Source organism: Ceratotherium simum, unplaced genomic scaffold (assembly GCF_057802395.1).
Source record: "Ceratotherium simum simum isolate JZ-2026a unplaced genomic scaffold, ASM5780239v1 HiC_scaffold_43, whole genome shotgun sequence".
NCBI classification, from domain to species: domain Eukaryota; kingdom Metazoa; phylum Chordata; class Mammalia; order Perissodactyla; family Rhinocerotidae; genus Ceratotherium; species Ceratotherium simum.
Window position 1 is genome coordinate 5,053,440 of NW_028261259.1, and position 18,390 is coordinate 5,071,829.

Here is an 18,390-nt window from a genome sequence, read left to right on the forward strand (position 1 = left end):
GTCCTTGTCGTCTCCACGTGCACTTTTTGATATTTTACATGGTTTTCCCCACTTAGAGCTGATGCAATCCCAGAGATTGAACTAGAAAACTACAAGTTCCTAAAATTTGGTCAAAAGACACCTCAACGAGAGAAGCATAAAATGTCCCCTGTTCCTCCAGAATGTAGAAAGTCAGCCCCTGCCTGTGGCACGAAATGGTCCTGCGTAGTGCTGTTTTAAAGACACCCACATTTCAGTGGTTGTTTCTCTGCCTGTGAAAGTACCTTCAACCTTTAAATCCCAAGAGAACAGGCAGGGGGCCGTGTCTGCTCCTGGAGGAGCTGAATGATACTGAAATGAACCGGTCCTCGGTGTTAGGGGGACTTGGGACTGTCCCCACTAGTCAGGGAAGGGGCTGGCCCTTCTCCATTCTCCCACATAAAATAAGCTGATGACCCGGAAGAGTTCTGGATTCAAGGAGAAATGTGAGATTCAGTGTCTCACTTACATGCCTACAGAAAGCGACAGAACCACACCACAACTCCCAGGCTGTAAAGGGAACAGGACTTTAATATAATATTCAAATATGGCGATTATTATTTACAACAAATAACTACTGTCCCTCTCCAGTGGGTGAATAGGTGCTGGGGTAGAGATGTCAGGGAGCTGGGGTGGGGTCGTCCCCTCTCTCTTGGGATTCAGGGGCCCCAGGAATCAGCTTACAATGTTCCCGTTCCCATCAGGTGGGAGGAGCTTGTCCGGTGCATCTCAAGCCTCCAAGCTGTGTCCCCGCTGCTGAGGATGGGGCTATGATCAGCCACTGGTACTGGGCTCGGAGTTGGGGCCTGGGGGCTGAGTAGAATTGTCGGGTTATCTTGGGGGTCTCCAATAATCATGGGCCCCACACTGTCCCCACTGCACTGGGTGCTCCAGACCCTATGCTCAGTGCTGTCAGCCACCAGTACCCCATTTGTCTCTGCCACGTGAGCGATCATTTAGTATCAACTATTTCACAGAGGGAGAAACAGAGTCTCAGGAAGCTGAAGAGAGTCACCCAAGTCACAGGAGTGTTCAGTAGAGGAGCTGGGATCCCAGTGCCAGCTGTCTGACTCCCCAATGCCACGCTTAGCCCGAGCTTTACTGAACCCCTAGGAGTCAGTCACCCCAGCCCAGACACTCACTCACCCTTGAGCTTGACGATGGCCAGTTCTTGGCCTTGAGTATTCTGTTGGCCAACTAGGGCTGGGAATCCAGCTGGCAGGACAGGCTGTCCCTCCAGGAGAAAGGGGCACCTGTGAGCCTATCAGGAGCCACACCTCAGGTGTCCCCCCACAGCCTGCCCAGCAGCTGGAGTCTGGGTGTCCCAGAGGTCACCATGCAATAAGTCCTGGGGCTGAGTTGGGGGCCACAGAGACAGGCTCTCTGGACTGGCCAACAGGGAGAGTCCACCCCTGCCCTCACCCAACTCCTGCCCGGCCTCACCTACCATTCTCGTTGAGCAGCTCCATGTCCTGGAACCAGGCCCCAAATCGCTCCTCGGGGTCCAGGTTGTAATTCTTTGCAGCCTCCTGGAGCAGCAGGATCTCCCTCATGACTCAGTATTCCTGGGACCAGAGGGAAGGAGAGGATTCAGACAGGGTCTGGTGGGGGATGCTGCATGGGTCTTGTGGGGTGTGAGGTAAGGGGCAGGGGACGGGTCCTGGGAACCATCCTTCTCTCCAGTTCCATCCAGGCTCTATCAGTTAGCAGAATGGGAATAATCAGCCCCTCCTCCAGAAAGTTTTACTTGATGCCATCCTCCCCTCAAGCCACCCGCCAATTGGATGTGTCTCCCACTTCTCTGTTATCAAACTCTTCCACTCAATGTAAGATACAGGGGGTGGAGCCAGGGAATTTTCTCCCCAGAGATTCTCTGATTTCCACCTCTTTCCCCTCCCCCGCAGGGAGTGCCACAGCTGCTCACCTCAGTCCTTTACTCAAGGTTGATCTCGTTCTTCTGGAAGGCAGAGAGCCAGAGTCCATCAGATAGAGGCCCCTAGCCTGACTAGCCCCCTATGCCCACCCCTTCTCATGTTGCACTACAGCCAGGTCCCCAGAGGGGCTGCGGCATGCAGAGAAAACAGGACTTGGACTTAGGCCAGGCTCTGGGCTCCAGAGAAGCAGGACATGGGGGTCAGGCTGAGGGACGTGGCATCACAACCCTCTCTGATGACAGACTTGGAGGCTGAGGTCTCAGGCAGACGGGACTGCTCAGCCACATATGTGCTGCCTGACTTGGAGAGGCCCGAAGTCTCTCTCCCTCCATGGGCAGCATAGGAGGGAGAGGCTGAATCCAGCTCAGATAAAACCTCGTGCAGCTGTGCCATCAGGCATCTCTGAGCTTCCCTAGCATGGGGAACCGGAATGGGTGTCTCAGATGGAGCCTCTGTTCACTTATCCCTAAGATGGGCCTGATGCCCCAGCTCCCAGGGGCAGCTGCGAGGCTCTCAGGAGAGATGTGCCAAGTGCTGAGAGCTCAGAGCTCAGTTTGGAGTCTCCTGCATCCCAAGGCTCAGGATCCTGGTTCTCCCTACCTGGTCCTCAGGTTCACCCACCTCGAGATTATCACCCATCAGCAGGTGCAGCATCAGCAGGTCACCGAGGAAAGTACCAAGATATGGGATGACACTCTGTGACATCGGGGTGTGTGTGGGATGAGCCCTTGCTCTCAAGTCTGCCCCCTGGAGACCCTCCCCTGTAAAGTCCTCACCCTCATACTCCTGGCCCACCCCAGTGTTCCCACAGGCAGCAGCCTAGGACCCTCAGAAGCCTCCCCTCAATTCCTCCTCCCTTCACACCCCAAGAACACCACACTCCTGCTCCTCACCTCCCAGGGCCGGCTTCTGGCAAATCACAGGGTATGCGGTCCCTGGCCCTCCCCACAACAAACCCATCCTGCACCAGATCTCCCAGGCCCTCCTCCTGGTCACTTCTACTGGGGGATTCAGGCACTGTGGCAGCAAGAGGAAGGGCCCTCCTCTGTTTATTTGAGGCCTCCAGCAGAGACCCTCCCCCACAGGCATATTCTACTGCTGCTGCTGCTTCTCGTGCACTCTCTGAGGGCTGATCTCTGGGGAGGCAAACGTGGAGGACCCCTCCTGCCAGGGTCGAGGACAGTGTCAGCGGGCCATACTCCCCTCACCTCATTTCTCTCCAGCACCACTGGCCTCCGACCCTGAACATCTGACTCTAGTCAACTGGTACCAATGCCACGCCACCCTCCAAGTTTTTGTGATTCTAGAACAAGCCCATCTCCAACTCTCACTCTGGGTGTGAGCTTGGGCTTGTGGCCTCGCCTCTCTGAGCCTGTTTACTCATCTGGAAGGTGTGAGAACTCCAGCTACCTCACAGGTTCTCCTGAGGACTCAGTGTCACATGACTTTCATCATTGTGTTCGCCTTCACCCCTCCAGGTGGAGCAGGCAGAAAGCTCCCACATTCCTTTCCTCCCTCTTACCTCATCACACCCCTGTGAGGCCTGCACCACAGAATCACCATCCCTTCCTTCCCTGATGAGGAGACAGAAGCCCAAAGAGGGGCAGTGAGTTGCTCAGGGGCCCAAGGAGGAGAGACCCCTTGACCCTCCCAGCCATAGGTTCTGTTCCAACATCCTCCCCTAACCACCAGCCCCACCACTGACAAGAGTCCTGTCCCCGAGCTCTCAAAGCTTGGTCCTGGGCTGAGCCATGGATGGAGAGGACTGGGTGTCTTGGCAGTCTGGTTGAGTGGCTCCTGCCTGCCCCAGTCCCGTGGAGTGTTTGGCCCCCAGGCTGGGACAGTGGCCATGCCAAAGCCTTCTCCTCCCCAAGGAACCCCTCAGGACATTCCCCTGCATTGAACTCTTTCTTTATCCACTAAGGAACTGGACCTCCAAGTTGCCACCTCTGATCCACAGGGAAAGGGGTGACAGAACACTTTCCTTCCCTGTTTCCATGAAGTTCCTAACATCCTTTCAGCAGGATCCACTAAGAATCCATCAGTTGCCTAGACGCTGCTGATAAGCCACCAGGGGCATATGTCATTGCCAACCAGGCACTCAGGTTAAACTCCTGTGGTTGACTCGTGTGATTGCTCTAGGGGTCCAGTGGGGGGGGTCCCAGAATGCACACACATCTGTCTCTGGTCCAGCAGTTCAGACCCAAGGATGAGCAGCCTGTTTGTCCACCTGGCCCATGGGAATCCCCAGCTGTACATGTCCCTGGGGCAGGCAGGGTGCCCTTCCCTTGGAGACGTGGTGAAGACAGAAGGAGCAGCAGGGGCCTGGCTTGCTGAGGACAGGTTTAGGCTGAGGACTAAACCCACCTCAACCACCCAACAGCCTGGAAGGCGCTACATCCAGCAGGATGGACATGCATAGAAGCCAGAGACCTGCTGATGGCGCCAGCTCAGCAACTCCTCCTGGAACAGCCCAGCCAACACCACTGTGCCCCATGACCAGGGCCTCCTGCCCAAAAATCTCACCCCATCGGCCAAGGGGCCTAACAGATCCCTCTGCTTGTTAACCTGGACAGGATAGACAGGAATGTTTCAGAGAAAGTTCAAGTGAGAAACTATCAAAACCACAGCCTGCCCAGTCCCCCTCCCCCTCTCTCCCCTCCTCTCTTTCCAGACGCCCAGCCTTTACTCTACCTTGGTCATCAGTTATCTGCTCAAGGACTCGTCTTGGCTATAGAGCTCCTTCAGTTTTTCAGAGCTCTCCCTGAGAGGAGGGGAAAGAAGGAAGGATAAATTTAGGGATAATGTGAGGGGTCTGAGTGCAAATCCCTTTTCTTTGACAACCCAAGGGATTCAACCTTCCTGGGGGAGTGTTCTCACTGGGCTCCTCTGAGTGTTAAGGTCCCATGGGACTAGGAGGGGGCTCTCCTGTTGGTCACTGGGGTCTCCACTCTCAAGATCCACAGAGCAGCTCTGTTTCGACCACTTTGAATATCAACTGGGTGTAGAGTTCTGTTGCTATAAACACTTGAATATCTCCAATGTGGTTCAACCCAGTACCTGACATTTAGGGAAACTGAGTCTTGAAGCGGAACTGGTGCACTAAGGACACCAGGAGACTTAGAGACAACACACCAAGGCCCAGGCCCTGTCCCCAGCATTTGCTGCCTCCCAGGAGTTCCCAGCTGACTGAGGCAGCAATGGCAGACATAGAGGAGATCCCCCATCCACCCTGGTCCTCCTATAGAGAGAGGCCTACCCACAGGGAAACTTCCTCCCATGTGTTCTTCAAGTGGTTTGTGGAGGTTTTCCGCAGAACAGAGATGACAGTGCGGGTTGAGAAGATCTTCCGGATCACGCACTCCTGGGGAAGGGAAGAGAGTGAGGTGTGAGGTGGGGTGCTGGAGCCCCTCTTGATCTATCTTCAATCCCCTTCTATTTAAATCTCCCCTCCTGGATGAGACAGACGCTCAGGGAGTCCTAGAAGGGCACATTTAGGACCCAAAGAGTAACACTTACAGGGGGGAAGATTTTAGCACAACCCAGGGAAGGAGCCAGGTAGGAAATGAGCATCCTACCACTGGGACCTGGAGTCAAGGTCAGCGTGCCCCTGGCAGGAAGGGCCTAGGGACTTGCAGGGGCTTAGACCACACACTTCAATGCTGGGAGCTGATAAAAGTGGAGAGGCAATTCCCAAGGCTCCAGAGAGGGGCTCCACTGGGCCTCCCACAGCACACCTGGGCCACCTGGATCCAGTGCTCCCCTACCCTCACCCTGTCCTGGGTCATCTTGCTCGCGTTCCTGGGGCAGGTGATGATGACGAGGCTGGCCACCCTTCTGAAGTGGTCGATGGTGGCCTGGACAGTGGGTGTCAGGTGCTCATTGCCGGGCTTGTTCCTCTTGCCCCAGGTGAAGCCCAGGCACTGAGAGGGCACCACCTTCTGGAAGAGCTCCTGGGGAACAGGGAGAGTGTCACCCAGACCTGCCACACCCCAGCTCTGTGTCCACAGCCCCCAAAGTCCCAAGCAGGGGTCACAGTTTAGAGCTGGAGCTCAGGAACCTCAGGATGTGGCCTGAGTCTTGTGAGAGTCTCTGGGTATTCTTCTCTGTCCACCGAGGGTACCCAGCACAGGATGACCCAGGACCCAATCCCGGCAGGGAAGGGAAAGGGGCATTTGCACCCAGCCCGTCCTGGCTAACTCCAAGCTCCAGACGGTGGCTCAACTCAGCTCATGCCAAGGGAGGATCTTCCACCACCATGATCCGCCCTCTGGTCCCACTCTCCATTCTGATGCACATTCCCCCGTGGCAGCTACAACCACGGGCCTTGTTTGTCTCCCTTGTAGTGAAGTACACATCAGGTGTCTAATAAGTCTTGAGGTTGTTGAGCCTCCTGAGCAGACGGTTGGGCTACTGTGGACCTGACTGCACACAGTGAGTTCCCCTCCACCACTGATGGGCCACGCCCTGCCCAGCTTTCCGTTTCATCTACCTCATGGAGCAGGCAAAGCCACTCTGTGCAGCAGGTACTCTTAATGTCCACCTCTATGGCCTGCAGGTGGACAGCAAAGGCTTGGGGGTTCAGAAAGTTGCCCAGGACATACAGTTGGTAAGGGGCAGAGCCAGGAATTGGGTCCAGATCATAGGAGTCCAGATCAGGTCTGGGGCAACGATGGCAGAGGGAAGGCCTGCTCCACCCCGCCCTGAGAGCCCAGCTGCTCACTGCATCCATCATGGTCAACTGCTCCACCACCAGCTTAGGAGGGAAGGCCGTGAGGTTGGGCTTCTTCTCACGCTCCTTAAGAGCCACAGGTGGAGATGGACTTCCCACTAGATATGATGGTCCAGCTCAGCAGCTACCTCTCCTGCTGGAGCCAATGTTGGCCCTTGCTCCAGCTCCAACACTGCCGATGGAGGCGAGGCCGACTCCAGCACTAGAAGGGGTGATGTCAACAGAGCTGGAGCCAGTTCTACCTCAACCACTGCCCACTGATCTACTTCTGTCACTGTCTGGAGTTCTGCAGCTGCCGCTGTAGTGGAATAAAGAGAAAAGTTCACTCACATAGCTGGCTTTCCATGTGTCCTAAACACAGGAAATATCCCACTTCCCTTCCATGTAGCCAGCCTGCAGTCCCCCTTACCCTCTGGCTCTGCCTTAGTGGCCTCCAGAAGCTCACACTGGGCAAGAGTAAGAGGGTCAAGTCAGCTCAGCTCCGAACCAGGCAAGGAGACTTGCGTGTACATCCCCTTTAGCTTGAAAAAGGGACAGCACAAGTCTGGTTCCACCCTAGTTCTGGTTTAACCTCGTCATCTCAACGTCCTGAGTGTGGCTCCTGATCTCATCTCAGAGCAGCACTGGATGGCGTCTGTGGCCTCATGCACCTGACCCTTGTCTGGTGAGTTGGTGGAGTTTAACCATTGGGCAGCTCCTCAATGACCTCCTGAGCGGAGTTCTGCAAAGACTGCTCGGGAGCTGGGCCAGAAGGATTCAGGGGCTGCCTGCACACTGCCACTGGGGTCAACCCCTAAGAGAAAGTCTGCTCCTCAGTTCAGGCACAGAGGGACATCCTTGCAAAGAAGTGTGGTCAGGGAGGGAAGGAGATGAAACCTCTATGGCTCAGTAGCATAAGAGTAGAGGAGTTCACCTTCTCGTGCTGCCAGCCATGATCTGAGCTATGAACATGACAAACTCACCATGCTTCTGACACCTAACAACCAGCTCCTGCGCAGGAATGACCTGACCCCATGCCCTGCCTTCACCCCTCTTCCCAAACACACACAGACACACACACACACACACGATGAGGGCCAAGGGGTGAGGGGCTGATCAGGTGGGATCACAGTTGTGTCCTGGCCTGCACTAGCCTTTCCTGGGCTGCCTCGTGTTAGCCTTCACTGCCTCCAGCCAGACACCCAGAGGCGTCAGGGATGAGGGCTGAGACAACGTCGGCAACAACCAAAAATATTCTCTTTCTGGGCTTTTTTGAGCCCAGATCCTCCAAAAGTTGGGATACAATAACAAAACATTTTTGCCTGTTGACTGTCTCCAGTCAAGTGAGCTGGATGGGCGGCTGTGTGTGCCTGGTTACCAGAGTTCTAAGATCTGTTGTGGTCTATGACCAAGGAAGTGAGGTCATTTTTCAAGTTTCCTTTACCTGGGCACCTTCCCTCAATCAAACATGTCCAGAGCTGCCCCTTGCACCCGGGCTGCTCACACTCCTCACCATGTCATCTCCTGAACTGTACACAAGGAGCCTACACAGCCCTAGCCACAGCTCCCTGGAAACCTAAGGCGGGTCCTAGCTTTGAGGAGACAGAGATGAATGCAGACCTCCTTTTTCTTACCAGTTCTTCACCCTGGGAAAATCCCTGTGCCTCTCAGGTCCTCCCTAGTCTCCAAACCTGCACCATGGGGATCAGGCTAGAATCTACTTCCTAGGGATGTCACCCGGTTTATATGTCATAATATCTATTACCCCTGTGGGCTGGTGTCACAGGTACCTAAGGCACAAACTTAGAGATGGAAGAATAGCAAGAAGGGGTGACAGGTAACACAGAACACCACTCTAAACAGGCCTGGGTTCTAGCAATGTGATATTGGAACAGTCGGTTCCAACTTGGCCTCATTTTCAGGTCAGCATCATGGGGGGGGTTGAAACTAATGGAAATTTAGATACTGCCATCCTGCGGCATAAAACCATTAGATTTGTTCCTGTTTAATGGAGAATGAGACCCAAGTGCCTCATCTTGGCCTATGAGGTGGGCAGCCCCCTCAGTGGTACCCAGTAAGCCCCACCCATGGAATAGCCATTCCGGGGGAACCAAGTGGTAGTAACTGGCTTCTTAACATAATAACAGCCAAAGTGATGGGATGTCTTGTCTAAATTTTGACTAAAAATATCTCTCACTTCCTCTTAATCTCTCTCTCATATTCCATCTCTCTCTCTCTCTCTCACTGTCGAATCCCTGTAAATGAGGAATCAAATACCAGTGTGTGGGGCTGCCCAATGTGGTGGCCTATAGAAGAGAGAAGCACCGGACTGCCCAGGCCAACAGACAGAAAGAAACTCAGGTTCTCAGTCCAAACTGAACCCTGAAGGCTGACAGTGAACTTGGGGGCCAGTCCTCCCCCAGTCGAGCCTCATTTGTAGCCACAGCCCCAACCTGTCAAACTCACTGAGGCAGAGGCACCCAGCTAAAACGTGCCTGATTGCTGATCCACACAAATTGTCAGATAGTCATCATTTGTAGTTTTGAAGTGCAAAGTTACGGACAATGAAGTCAGAGAGGGAAACGTAACTGACACAGCCTACCAGGCCCTGGCCCTACATTCCACCCCAGCTCCTGTTCTCTCCTCCCAGCCTCCCTCCAGCTGCACTGGCCACCTTTCTAACCCCCTCTGGCCAAAGTCACTTCTGCCTGTGAGACTCAGGACCAGTGGTGCCATCTCCCTGACACACTGCTCCTAGACTAATGCAGGGCTGGCTCCCTCTTGTCATTCTGCTCCCAGCAAATGTCACCCTAGTGAGGCCTTTCAGACCCTCCTACCCAGTGACGCCCAGCCCTCCCTCACAGCCCCCTGCTGTGTTTCTCTACAGCACTTTCTCTTTTCTTTCTCATGTCTTTGCTTTTGTCCATTTCCCCTCTAGAGTGTGAGCTCCTGGCAGGCAGGGACAACTTGGTCATTTTCATCCTGCACTTTGGCCCACCAGGGCACCTGGCACAGGGTGAGTGTTCATTGCACAGCTGCTGAATGAGTACATGGGAAGATCTTGCACTCCGCCCCGTGCTTCTGACCAACTTTGATTGTGGAGATGAACACTAGTAATAGGAGGTACAAGTTGTTTCTGAGGCAGGGGGTCAGCCAGAAAGACCTCTACTTGACTCTTTGCTGCTCCAGGATGTCAAGTAAAGTTCAGTGGACACTGAGTAAATTCCAGGTTTACAGCAGAAGGAAAGGACTTGATGTGTATATATATTATATAACAGTTACCAAAATAAGTTTAGTTAACATCAATCACCAAAGAGAAATAAAAGGTTTTTTCCTGGTGATGAGAGGTTTTAGGATCTACTCTCTTAGCAACTTTCAAATATACCACACAACAATATTAACTTGCAAAGTGCTGTATATCAAGTATATCTTAATACAACTGAAAAAAATAAAAACAAAAACTCACTGGCCACCACTGACACAAGAGGCTGCCCACACCCTGGTGGCCATCACTAGCACTGCAGCCCTTACCAAATCTCCGCCAAACAGAAAGGAACCGTTCTTCGGGTGTCCTCAAGACCAGAGGCTCTCTAGGGTAAAGGAGCAGGACCTGTCACCTTCGCGGGAGTAGGAGGAATCTCGGGAGCCTACCTTTTCCTTCATCTTGCTGTCCCCCACCAGGTGTCCTCCACTCCTGTGGCATCCAACCTCAACCAGGACAATGATTCCCCCCTGCATCCAGATGAGGACCCCGAGGGTCCAACAAGGACTGGTCTTCTCTCTCATCTCTAGACTTGGTGTCCAGTGCTCTGGCATCTTTATCCTTATCCCCAGTTCTCATCCACGCAAACCCCCAAGCCTCCTCAGTTCTAAACGATCTCAAGTGGGTGGAAAGCATTTTCTCAGCATTGCAGAGCACAGTAGGTCATCAACAGAGAACCTAGTCCAACAGACTCATTGTGAGTGCATGGAACCCTTGGTGTCACCAGCTGGATGCATGCCACTTTATACAGGAGAACCCTCACTGAGGTCTTCTCTTCTGTTCCCAATGCCTACACAAGGGGAGGGTGGGCTCATCATAGTTCTGGGAGCACACAGAGGTGGATTGCAGGGACCCAGTCCTGTGCTTTCTAAGCTGGGCCAGGGATGGGTCTGGAACAGGTGGAAACCTAGGATCCTTAGGGATTCCTCTCCCCATCACTGGGCCCCTGGGCACGTATCTAGGAGAACGGATGCTATGGCCCTGTGGGAGAGCTGCCTCCACCCTCTCTCCTTCCTGCCTCTTGTCAATTCCCCGGAGTCGGGTCTTTCTTGACTGCACCTCCATGGCCCCTACATGAGAAGTCAGTGTGAGTGGGTGTGCCTGTGCACATGTGATGATGAGGAGAGGAAAATGACCCCATATGGAGTGGCGTGGCCAGCAACCCCCTAGGATCTTAATGTCTCTCATTGCCAAAGGGCCCCTGAGGGAAGGGGCAGAGGCTTGGTCAAGGAAGCCAGAGCTCTGTCTAGTCTTCGAGACCCTGACTACGTCCTGTGGTCTGGGCCAGTACTTGCCTCTTTCTGGGCCAGTTTCCCAACTGTACAGTGAGGGGTAAGATGTGCAACAGCACAAGCATGTGCTCGGCCAGGACAAGTCATCAGGCTACATCGATATATTTAAGTACACTTTAAGTGCATTGAATACATTAATATTGTTGTGCAATCATCACCACGATCCATCATCAGAACACTTTTCATCCTGCAAAACTGAAACTTTATACTTATTCATGAATAACTTCACAGTCCTCCTCCTCCCAGCCACTGGCAAACACCGTTCTATTTTCTGTCTCTCTGAATCTGGCGATTTCAGGAACATCATAGAAGGGAAATCACACAAGGTTGTATTTTTGTGACTGGCTTATTTCATTTAGAGTCATATCCTGAAGGTTCACCCATGGTGTGCCATATCTTAGAATTTCCCTCCTTTCTTAAGGATGAATAATATGCCATTGTATGTATATACCACATTTTGCGTATCCATACATCCCTGGACAGATACCATAGCCCGGCCCAAAACCAAGCCCAAAATAAAATGGGGCCACAACCAGATTTTTATCAATGGTCCCCTGGAGACTACATTCTTAAGCCATGTTCCATATGATATTTACTAAGGTTCTAGTCTTGGGCCATGAGTTGCTTTTCAGAAACTCCCGTTTTTCCTCCTTGAGCAATTTTCAACTGGTTTGAGCCAATGAGACCATAAGATGGCTGCCAAGATTCAAACCGTGACTGCACAAGTGACGGAGGATGACCTGGGGGACCACGAACTCCCCTGCCGATCATGTTAAGGACACCGTCTTTTGAACGTGGGATGTAGGACAGAACAAGAAAATCTTCTTGAGCAAAATGCCTAGGACTGACCCCAACCTTCCCGCACCCACTCCTTTGCCCTTAAAAAGCCCTTTTCAACTGCACATTGGGGAGAAGGATTTAAACTTTGTCTCCTGTCTCCCTGCTGGCCAACCTTGTAATAAAGCTTTTTCCCTTCTACAAGAGTGGGTATCTCATGGTTGGCCTAAGGGGTGCATTGGGCAGCAAGCCCTTCCTTGGTTACAATACTTGGGTGGCTTCCATGTTTTAGCTATTATGAATAATGATGCTATGAATATGGGTGTTGAAATATGTTTTGGAGAACATGTTTTCAACTCTTTGGGGGAGTATATACCCAGAAGTGGAATTGCTGGGTCCTATGTAATTATATTTTTAATTTTTTTTAGGAATTGTAATACTGATTTTTACAGCAACCATATATTTTATATTCCCAAGACAGTGCACAAGGGTTCCAACTTTTCCACATCTTGGCCAACACTGGTTCTATTCTTTTTCTTCTTCTTCTTTTTATTTTTTGATAGATGTCATCCTAATGAATGTGAGATGGTCTCCCACTGTGTTTCTGATTTGCATTTCCCTAATGATTACTGATGTTGAGCATCTTTTCATATGCTTATGGGTCATTTGCAGATCTTCTTTGAGGATATGTCTACTCATGTACTTTGTTCAATTTTGATTTGGGTTGTTTGATTTTGTTGTTGAATTTAGGAGTTCTCTATCTATTCTGGATATTAAGGCCTTGTCAGATATATGGTTTGCAAATATGGTCTCTCCCATCCTGTGGATTGTGCTTTTACTCTATTGATAATGTCTTTTGAGGCACAAAACTTTTTAATATACATGCAGTCCAATATGTGTATTTTCTTATTTCATTGCCTGTTCCTTGAGTGTCATATCCATGAAATCATTAACAAATTCTCTCTTGTAAAATTTTGTCTTATGTTTTCTTCTAAGGGTATTATAGTTTTAGCTCTTACATTTAGGTCTTTGATCCACTGGAAATTAGGCTTTGTGTATGGTGTTACATAAGGGTCCAAGTTGATTCTTTTGCATGTAGATATCCACTCTTTCCAGCACAACTTGTTGAAAAGACTTTTCCCCATTGAATAATCTTGGCACCCTTGTCAAACATCATTTGATGATATGGGTGAGGGTTAATCTCTGGGTTCTCAATTCTGTTTCCATTGGTCAATATGTCTGTCTTTATGCCATGACAATGCTGTTTTGATACTGCAGATTTGTAGTTAGTTTTCAATCAGGAAGAATCAGTCCTTCAACTTAACACCTCCTTTCAAGATTATTTTTGGTATCTGGGCTTACTTGAGATTCCATAAGAATTTTAGGATGGGTTTTTTTCCATTTCAGCACAAAACATCCTTGGGATTTTGATTAGGAGTGCACTGGATTTATTGATCTCTTTGGATAATGTTGACATCGTCACAATAAGGAGTCTTCCAATCCACGATGAGGGGATGTCTTTCATTTCTAGTAGTGCCGGGTGGCTGTTCAGGTTGAGGGGGCAGCACTCCTCGAGTTAGTCTTGCAGAAACCCACAATTCCTCCACACTTTGCCTTCACCATTTCCTTAGAACCCATCGACCATCACCAGAGGGGAAAATGCATGTAAAATGCACGTGGGAAGTTTTCAAGGACTGGGTATGCATGGAACACACATTTCTTCCACTCCTCTCCATTAGCAAAAACTACGGACTGAACCACTAGACCCTAACACATGGCGACTACAGACTCAACCAGCAGACCCCAACAAATGGGTACTGTGGACTAACCAAGGGCCAGGGACTCAGGTTCCTGGTAGAATCCTCTGCCAGCTCAAGCTGACTCACTAAGCCTTTGTCTGGCACTGCAGACTAGCCAAGGGGTAAGACTGATGCTCTGATAGAGCATCCTGTCAATCTAGACTGACCAATTGACCCTGGACTGGGAAGCCAGTTAGATCGGGAGCACAATGAAAAGACAGTGGATCTCAGATCCGAGAGGAACTTACCAACAACACTCAGAAACAGCAAAAAAAGATGGAGAACTCAAAGGTTTTGCAGGTACCAATGCCTGTGTTTCTCATCCCCAAAGCTATGAGATATCTCCTTTGGATCCCACTGCTGCCACCAAACTAGTACAAAACAAAATAAAATTGAGTAAATTTTAAATATCTTATTGGCTTTATTCAACAGTTCATGAATCAGGCAGCATCCAGTCTAGCAGAGAGAAAGGACTTCCAAGGAGCTGTACAAAATGAAAGACTTTTATAGGCAGAAGGGAGCAGGAACAATTAAGTTACACTAGACAACAAAGTGGGTTGGTTACTGCAAGGTTACCTTCCTTTAGGGGATGGCAGGGCTCTATCAGGAAGATGACCTACTCGTGCTGCTCATCAGGTGCTTCCTGATTGACTGGTTTAAGATTCCATCACTGGGAGCGCCAAAAGTCTAATTAAGTCTCGGCTTGTTGACGTGGGGCGTAACCTAATCGGCTCCATTTAGGCCTGGTGTCTTGTTTTAAACACATGACTTCTGCTGGTCCCTGATTTCCCTAGTTACACCTCAGCTGTCCCTTCACTGACCATTGTCGGTCATACATGCACTGCACCTGCCTCCAGTCCTTCCCTTTCAACACCGTAATCTCACACACAGCCCCTCCCAACACTATCAGGACGTCTCCCACCACACGTCCCCTATACCTTCCACACTACCAGCAAGATGATTCATAAACACCACCACCATTTATGGGCTGAGAGGGCTGCCCATGCACTGGGAATCAGGAGTCACAGGGTCTGTCACTTGGCCTCCAATCACCTATTGTACCGCAGCTGAAGGGATACCCTGAGGAGAGACTCAATTGTAGCCAAATCCATGGAACAACAACATGTTTGCTCCAGGCTTCCTTCAAAATGCTCCACCCACTTTCTGCCCCAACTGCTCCTTGAGGGGTCACTTTGGGGTAGACTTTGAGGCCACCTTGGTGATTTTGTGCCCAGGCCCAAACAGCTTTTGACCAACAAACACTTTAACCATATCCCCTGAAATCATACAGCACAGGGAACCAGTGAATGGGTGCAAATTACTGGTTTTACCTCCAAGACCCCTAATGAATATTTTACACCAGGAGCATCCACTTTTGGATTTTACTGTGGGCTGATATCACAAGGCTCTCACCCAGTGAGCTTCTGTCTTCCCCAGCCATCTGAGCAACTTACTCCAGGCTATACTCTGCAATGCATCTTTGTCTCTTTCTCAGCCTGCTTCCCTCAGGTCTCAGGTCCCCTGAGTTTCCTGCCCTGACTGGCTACCACCAACCCATAGAAACACTGTCAATCCTATAGCACTGGGTGTTTCGGTTCTACTAGGATTGACTGACTGGACTGGACACAGGTGTGGTGGCACTACCCACACAAAAATCAGGAAACTGAAGCAACCAAGAAGTATCGAAAACCTTAACACCACACGGACAACAACTCTATGAGGATCTATACTAGCCCTTGTACAACAGTCTCATGAGTCTCTTGCCTAAATGGTTTTAGAAAATGTCCTGGCCCTAGACTGTCTATACCGGCCAAGGAAGGAGGGGCTTGTGCCTTTCCTAGAACCACTTGCTGAATGTACCTCAACACACAAGTTCAAACCTACCTCTACCAGATGGCCCAAGAGGTTAAAATATTGTATAACACTACCCAAATCTTTGAACAGATACCCAAGACCCCTAAGATCACTGACCTATTTACATGGCCAGTCTCTCCAAGTTGGGAACAAAGGAAACGGACTGGATTTTAGACTGTTGCTTGTGTAATCATAGGATTTGCTACTATAGCCCTCATCAGATGTTTACTCTCTTGACTACAACCTGCTCTACCCATAAGAACTTCATTAATTACCATTATTAAATATCCCAACCAACCTAAAATTAACCAATACCCTGATTAATTTAAAAAATTCAAAATTTTTATGGGAGAAAATCTGCTTAACATAGACTACACCGTTTTAAGCATTTCAAAATATACAGTTCAGTGGCTTTTAGTACAATGATTATGTTGTGTGGCTATCACCACTATCTAATTCCAGAACATTTTCAACACCCCCAAACAAACCCATACTCGTTCACACTCTATTTTCTTCTAACCCAAGCCCATGGAAACAACTCATCTGAATTCTTCCCCATCTATTTGCCTATTCTGGACATTTCATTCAATGGCATCATACTATCTGTTGCCTTTGTGGACGGCTTGAGTGAGCACACATGTTTCAATGTTAACCCATGGCCTCGCAGGTAGCAGTACCTTATTCCGTTTTATGGCTCTATAATATCCTATATTATGACTAGACCACATTTGGTTTATGCAGTCATAAGTGGATAGAAATTTTGGTTTGTTCCACTTTTGGACCATTGTGAACAATGTCACTTTGAATGTCCATGGACAAGCTTGCTCTTGTGGACATATCTACCATGGGCCTCTCCAGGTCAATCCTAATTCTAGGTTTAAGATATTAAAAAATGCGAACCTGTTTTCTGCAGTGGCTGCATCATTTTACTTTCCCATCAGTAATGTATGACGGTTTCCCTTTCTCCATATCTTTACCAACACTTGTTATTTTCCATTATGTTGAATATAGCCTTCATTTTGAGTGTGAAATAGTATCACACTGTGCTTTGAATTTGAATTTTCCTAATAATTAATGATACTGAGCATCTATCTTGTGCTTATTCGTCATCTATGTATTTCCTGGAGACATGTCTATTCCAATTGGTTACCCCTTTTCATTGACTTGTCTTTTATAACTGAGTTCTAAGAGATCTTTATATATTCTCAAAATTAGAGCCTTCTCACTTTTATAAGTTGCAAATAATAGGAGACTTCAATACCCCACTTTTAACAATGGCTAGAATATCCAGACAGAAAATCAGGAAATAGCAGACATGAAAACATGAAATACTAAATTGACCTATCAGACACACACAGAACATTTTACTGGACAGCAACAAAATGTACACTCTTCTCAAGGTCACACACACTATTTTCCAGAACACATCATGTGTTAGGTCACAAAACAAGTCTTAACAAGATTAAGAAGACTGAAATCATACCAAGTATCTTTTCCCAACACAATGGCATGAAACCAGAAGTCAATAACAGAAGGAAAACTGGAACATTAATAATACGTGGAAGTTCAACAAAAAACTCTTATACTTAAAAGTAGATCAGGGGTTCATCCCTGAGCTATAGCAGTTAAGTGTGTGCGCTCCACTGCTGGCAGCCCAGGTTCAGATCCTGGGCACACACTGATGCACCACTTGTCAGGCCATGCTGTGGTGGCGTCCCACATAAAGTGGAGGAAGATGGGCAAGGATGTTAGCTCAGGGCCAGTCTTCCTCAGCAAAAAGAGGAGGATTACCATGGATGTTAGCTCAGTGTTGATCTTCCTCACAAAAAAAAGGTAGATCAAAGAAGAAATCAAAAAGGAAATTAGAAAATAGCTCAAGACATACAAAAAGAGACAATAAACACACCAAAACTTATAGGATGCAGCAAAAGTAATACTAAGAGGAAAGTTTATACAGATAAACTTGTACATTATAAGAGAAGAAAGATGTCAAAGAAACAACCTGACTTACAACACACAGCATTAGAAAAAGAAAAAATGAAACCCAAAGTTAGCAGAAGGATGGAAGTCATCAAGAGGAGAGTGGAAAAAAATGAAAGACAGTGTGAAAGATTAATAAAAGTAAAAGTTGATCTTCTGAAAAAATAAAAGTGATAAACCCTTAGATAATATATCTAGAAAAAAAGAGAGACGACTCAAATAAACTAAATTGGAAATGAAAGAAGAGGCATTACAACTGATGCTTCAGAAAGAAAAAGATCAGAAGAGACTATTCTGAACTAGTGTACACTCATAAATTGGATAACCTAGACAAAATAGATAAATTCCTAGAAACAACCTACGAAAGCTAAATCATGAAGAAATAGAAATCTTGAACAGACCAGTAACAAATAAGCAGACTGAATCAGTAATCAAATACCTCCCAACGAGAAAGGACTTCTCCATTCTGCCTGACTTCACCACAGAGTCCTGAGCCAGCCTGCCCCAGCCCCAGGCTGACTCCTGTGGCCCTAGGAGGCTCCCCGTAGGCTTCTGCAAATCCAGGACCCTGGCTCACCCTGGAGCATGCCAGCTCTGATGGCTCCAAGCAGCATCCTTGACACTAGGCTCCCACCAGTCTCCTTGGAACCCAGGCCCACATCTCAGCCTAGGGGCTGCCATCTTCAACAGCCCAAGGCAGCTCGTGTGACCCAAAGTGGTATCCTTGGCACCAGGCTCCTGGTGGGCTTTGGTGAATCCAGAC

General features: G+C 49.2%; 1 protein-coding gene across 2 annotated transcripts in view; it reads right to left on the reverse strand.

The window, feature by feature from the left end:
• Nucleotides 1-419: 419 nt before the first annotated feature.
• LOC147911461 (ral-GDS-related protein-like) overlaps nt 420-18,390 on the reverse strand; it is an 87,960-nt gene continuing 69,989 nt past the window's right edge. Inside the window, exons 2-7 of one of the 2 annotated variants that reach the window (XR_015550983.1) lie at nt 5,726-5,905; nt 5,212-5,316; nt 4,647-4,716; nt 4,320-4,520; nt 1,466-1,583; nt 420-831 (exon numbers count right to left, since the gene is read on the reverse strand). Coding sequence is in view for 1 of the 2 variants with exons in the window: in XM_087428055.1 (XP_087284181.1) it covers nt 4,659-4,716; nt 5,216-5,316; nt 5,726-5,905; nt 6,676-6,687 (351 nt within the window). In the remaining variant the exon portion in view is untranslated. Of the gene's footprint in view, nt 832-1,465; nt 1,584-1,983; nt 4,521-4,646; nt 4,717-5,211; nt 5,317-5,725; nt 5,906-6,675; nt 6,983-14,041; nt 14,165-18,390 lie in introns of those variants that run through there. The other variant, XM_087428055.1, reaches the window with a different exon arrangement.